This window comes from Montipora foliosa, chromosome 11 (genome assembly GCF_036669935.1).
Source record: "Montipora foliosa isolate CH-2021 chromosome 11, ASM3666993v2, whole genome shotgun sequence".
NCBI classification, from domain to species: domain Eukaryota; kingdom Metazoa; phylum Cnidaria; class Anthozoa; order Scleractinia; family Acroporidae; genus Montipora; species Montipora foliosa.
This window is the reverse complement of record NC_090879.1, coordinates 5,616,488-5,621,487: the sequence shown is the minus strand read 5'-3', so window position 1 is coordinate 5,621,487 and position 5,000 is coordinate 5,616,488. Positions and strand designations below refer to the sequence as shown.

At 41.9% G+C, this 5,000-nt stretch overlaps 1 protein-coding gene across 3 annotated transcripts in view; it reads left to right on the top strand.

Annotated features, from left to right (window-relative positions):
* Positions 1-4,966, top strand: part of LOC137977841 (centrosomal protein of 104 kDa-like) — a 45,269-nt gene extending 40,303 nt beyond the window's left edge. For all 3 annotated transcript variants that reach the window (XM_068825184.1, XM_068825181.1, XM_068825182.1), the window contains exons 33-38: positions 44-65; positions 546-654; positions 2,189-2,330; positions 2,442-2,497; positions 2,593-2,656; positions 3,518-4,966. In XM_068825184.1, the coding sequence (XP_068681285.1) occupies positions 44-65; positions 546-654; positions 2,189-2,330; positions 2,442-2,497; positions 2,593-2,656; positions 3,518-3,642 (518 nt within the window). In that variant the 3' untranslated portion in view covers positions 3,643-4,966. The remainder of the gene's footprint in view (positions 1-43; positions 66-545; positions 655-2,188; positions 2,331-2,441; positions 2,498-2,592; positions 2,657-3,517) is intronic.
* The last annotated feature ends 34 nt before the right edge of the window (positions 4,967-5,000 follow it).

The following is a 5,000-nucleotide window of genomic DNA, read 5'->3' as shown; positions in this document are numbered from 1 at the left end:
ACGGAGGAGTTACTAGTTTACTACTTTACATCTTGTTTTTCAGATGAACCAGTCGATGTGGACAGGTAAGACTGCTTTTTAAGATATTATGCCAGACAAGGAGTAGTTGTAAATGTTCACTTCTCGGTGTGGACAGCCAATTAAGTCACAACGTACCAAAGAAATGACCGGTAACATTACGCCGGTCTATGTTGACCACTCAGGTCATTCCACTGAGAAGCAAACTTACTCTGAAGAGAAGTTCTTCCTTCCTTTGCAAAGGGTTAACTAGTCGTTATGAACAACGGTCCTCAGAACTCGACCCACCTGGACGATCTTACTGCACCAAGTGAAAGAACTAACAAATAATCCTTTTTCTCAAATCAAGGACGAAAGATAGGTGCGTTCCAGAAAATTTGCGGAAGTTAATGAAAATGTCAAGTATACCCATGAAGAGTTTTCTCAAATCCTGACTTGACAGTAAAGAGGTCCTAGAATTTGCAGTGATGCCTTCATCGGGACTGCCCACCCGTTATGTTGCCTTATACTGCTTTATCGTTTCGCAGGATGTGTATTTTCTGTGGTGAGAAGAACGAGGCGTTTACAGAAGAAATGCTGGACATGCATTACTGGAAAAGCTGCCCTATGCTCAAGAGATGCGATTATTGTGCTCAAGTAATAACAGCTACTCATGATTTTGAGTTATAAACTTACAAATAGGATTAATGCATGCCACAAGTCTTCTCCCTTGGTGATCCTGTGCATCAAGCGGTTACGTGACATGCTATAGAAATCCCATGAAGCATATTGGGCTTGCAGTCCCTTAGTTGAGGCTGTATGGTTAGTTAGCCTTCAGACAGAAATATGTCGGAGAAGTAATTTGGTTACGGTGGTCGCGGCATTGCAGTGGGAGAGCTACTGAATCATTAAGAACGAGGGCGCCACGAACGAGTGGTTCCATCTTTACGAAAAGCAAAATCTCACTTTTAGTGCGCTATAAACTGTGAAAATGCCAAAAAATGTTTGTTTGCCTCACGACCAGTTTTGTGAAAGGTATGGGTCTATCTCTGAGATTATGTCAAAAAATGTTGTGCAATGAAATAGTTCATTTTAAACTAAAATGCAAAGAAATCTGTGGCGCCATCACAGGGGTTGAAACCTATTCCACTCACTTGTTTGGCTGTGGGACGAACGACTGCGAGTTTCTGACTTTCTGAAGCTTGTACGTCCTGTACTTGAAGTCCTAGGCGTAGGAAACAAAAACAAAGCCTCTGCGCGCTGCAAGTGCGTTTTGTAGTACTGTAACATTTCTAAGCCGGTCTGGTCTTGACAACGGTGTGAAGTTGCCAAATTTGAGTTTATTTGGAGGACACGAGCGCCTGACGGTAAATGTTTTTCACCTTTCCTACCAATTTTATTCAGTCCTGGAATGTTGATACACACTTTCCATGTCGAACGACGTGGAGTGTTGGCGAAATTATTACAGTAACTTCTCGTACCCGCCATCGTAGTCCTGGCAAAAGATCGTTTTCACGTGACGTCATTAAATTCTAAAATCAAAATCGTGTGGTTTTCGGAATTTTTACCCTCACTACCTTGAAGATAATCTAGAATTAGTTATTTTTACAAGCTTTTAGTACCGTAAAGTTTTTCGTTTTGAAAATACAGCTCTTTGAATTTTCAAATTTTTACCACGCGTGACACAAAGGCAGCTGCGGTCTGGTTGAAAAAAATACCTTTCCTTATAACTTTCAACATTTGAAATATTTCAAGTCTTAGAAAATTATGTTGACGTGTATGTCTACCAGTTCATGGGTGGAAAGAAACCGTTTTCATGGCAAAGAGAATTTCAAATGTGTTCGTTGGTTTCCGGCGGCCATATTTGTGTACACTTTTGGTACTCAAAGATGGCATCTCCATAGAAAGCCCTTAAAAGTTGCGTGAAACGTTTTGGCCAATAACAAAAAAATAGTGCACCACTCCGGCTTGAAATTTTCAGAAGTTGTTTATGTAGTTGTCTTTTATAACAATTCACTTTCTTGGTCTTTTCCATTGACTGGTTTAGAATTTTTTTTTTGTTGCGTGACAGTTGCATTACAGTGAAAACGATCTATAAGTTCCCTGTTGAGGTCATTGTGAAACTTTCCCAGTCTTCCCATCCGCTTGCTATTGCTTATTAGGCTCCTTTTTACACTCCCCTCTCTCCCAGGTGATCGAAATATCTGGAGTAAGCGAGCATCTCTTGACTGAATGTGACTCTAGTGACAAGTTCGCTCAATGTCCGCGTTGCAAGGAAGCCGTCCTGAAAGCCGATCTTGAAGATCACTTTGCTGAGAAGAGCTGTCAGCAGGGTTAGTACTGATTCTAATTACAGTGGCAAATCGCACAGCTTTATTGACATTTAGAAAAACCATTGTAGGATCTATATTTCTTCAGTGGCTCATCTCTCCTCGTGTTTGCAGGCTCGAAGGGACCCCGCTGTGTCCTTTGCAACGAGACTCTTGAACAGGGTGACGAGGTGAGGTCTTTCACACGACAATAAATTATTTTATGCTTCAGTTTACACTCTTCTCCAGCCTGGTATTTTTTGTTTCATATTTGTCGTTATTTTAGGCGTGGAGTAAACATTTGAAGGACGAATGTGCGCCCAATAAGGCGAGATTGCAGCAACAAATAGGTAAACGATTTTCTTTTCTTAACAGAGAGCTTTAGATTCTAGGACGAGAAAGACTACGAGTACGAGATTTTCTCATAGAACAACAGTGAGCGCGCGCAAACCAGCGCCATTTTGGCGGAAAAACGTGATACCGTCGTCATTTTAGTACGAAGTTTTGCAAAAATGTCGTCGTGTCAAAACAAGTCACCAACACCGCAGCAGTTTGGGCATTTTTCGAGCAGGAAAAGGCTCAGTTACCAGCAAAAAGAATAACTAAGCAACCTGTGCTGCTAACAAAGAGTAAGACTAATCGTCCGGGTTATAAATTTTAAAAACGGGCAGTCAAAAGTCGTCCTCGTCTTCGTCCTAGAATCTAAAGGTCCCTAGTATTAACCAGCAGGTGGTCAAGCTCCCCAGGAGTTCCTTTAGCCTGATGGGTACAGCATCTGACCAGTGTCACTGATTTTCAGCTGTCCCTTCGCATCTACCTTCTTCCCCCTTTCCCCCTCCCCCTTCTGCCCCAATCTCCCCTTATCTCCTCCCCCTTCTCCTCCCCTTCTCCCCCTCCCCCTTGTTTCTCCCCCTTCTCCCCCCCCCCCCCCCCAATGATCCTTTTGATCTTTTTCACGGGTGCATTACACTATTAAATATAAAACGTTACATCTAAATCTTGTGCTGTTACCTTTAAAAACCGGCCATTTGGTTTATGATAAAGAAGCGTCGCTTTGGCTTCAAACGAGCCAAAAACGTTTTGTTTCGGACATAAGGAATATCGTCTTCGGGACTTCCATGATATAAACAGAAAATTTGCTTTTTTTACAGTGTAAGAGGTTCCTTGTTTAGGTTTGACAGATGCTAACAACTGCTTGCTTGTTTGTCTAGCGAGCAAAGCTCCAAGTCAAGCGAGTCTGCGCAGTTCCCGAGTAAGAGGTGGTAAAACCACGCCCATTGGTAGGGGTGCAGGAAAGGCGCAGAGCCGCAGAGGAGTTGGACCGATGCCGAGATAATGTCACAAGGTGTAAATTGGCTCAAGAGCTGTCAAGGGACGTTACTTTTGACTACAAGTTGGACCCCATTCTCCAGGCCAGAGGAACCGCTTGTCTTCGTTTCAGCGGCCTTCTACTCTTTTCATCACTGATGTGGTTGCAGCAGATTCGGAAGAAGAAAGCCCTAAGTGAAACTGGAACTGTTAATGAAGCTGGCATTTTAGGCAAAGATCAGCATGTCGCAAAAGGGATGATGAGTTGGTTTGATTCACAATGCGCGTTGTTGTAAGAAAGAAGCTAGAGACTGCTGCATAAGCATGAAGAAGCGTTTAATTTAACTGGATTAGACTGTTTTAATTTTCAGGAAGAGAGGATTGTTTACCAAAGTCTGAGAGGAACGACTGTAGCCTAAGGCGAACCAGTCAAAAGGCGTCGCTACAATCCAAGATGGCGATCAACAGTCACGCTAAAACAGAGGCGAAACTGGTGGCAGAATTTCGTTGGCCATTAAAGTGATCTTAAGAACAAGAGGACTACTGTGAACATTATATAAAATATTACTGACAATATAAGGTTTTGCACAGATTATCACAGCTCTGTTTGCATCAACGGTTCAGTAAGATATCCAAATTTGACAGAGAAAGCACACCTTATTTAATTTGCGCCTCATGTTCTAACAAGTCCTTTTGTATAATCGAAGAACGAGTGAGAGTAAATGAAGTATAGGGGGGGGCTTTGTTTACGTTTTTTTACCTCTGCCCTTCGCACAAAGGCTATCGCTTTCTAATCAATCAACCAAGAAGAAATAGTAGATTGTGAACTGAACAACGAAAGTACATGGCATAATGAGCCGTCCCTGAAAATTTGAACGTGATATTCCCTATAGAGCGTTTTCACTCACGTGACCAACTGCCACATTGGATTCCTGAAACAAAAGATAGTATTTGCATAAAAATAGAGTTCAATTCCCGGAGGATTAGTTTGGTACACCATCATGGCTGCCATTTCTTTGTTTTGGAACACCAACATGGCTGTCGTAACGTCAGGTGAAAACGCCCTATCATCTCTACGCAATGATGCGTTGAAAATTCGATATTTTACACACTGTATGGGATCAGTACCGCTTTTGCCACCCAAGAATGTATCAGTATTTGATGGCTATTAACTGGCTGGTTATCAATGATTTGAGATTTAACTAACTTTCACAAGTTCTTTTACCTTTAGAAGTCGATTTGTAAATTGCGTGATGCCTTCTGTGTGCAAACTCAGATGTTAAAAATATAATTAAACAGAATGTAAACAATGTCGTCATCAAAGATTTCCTAATAAAGCGCCATTTACACTAGCAAGTTTTCCTTGACAAGTTTTCCTTGGCAGTG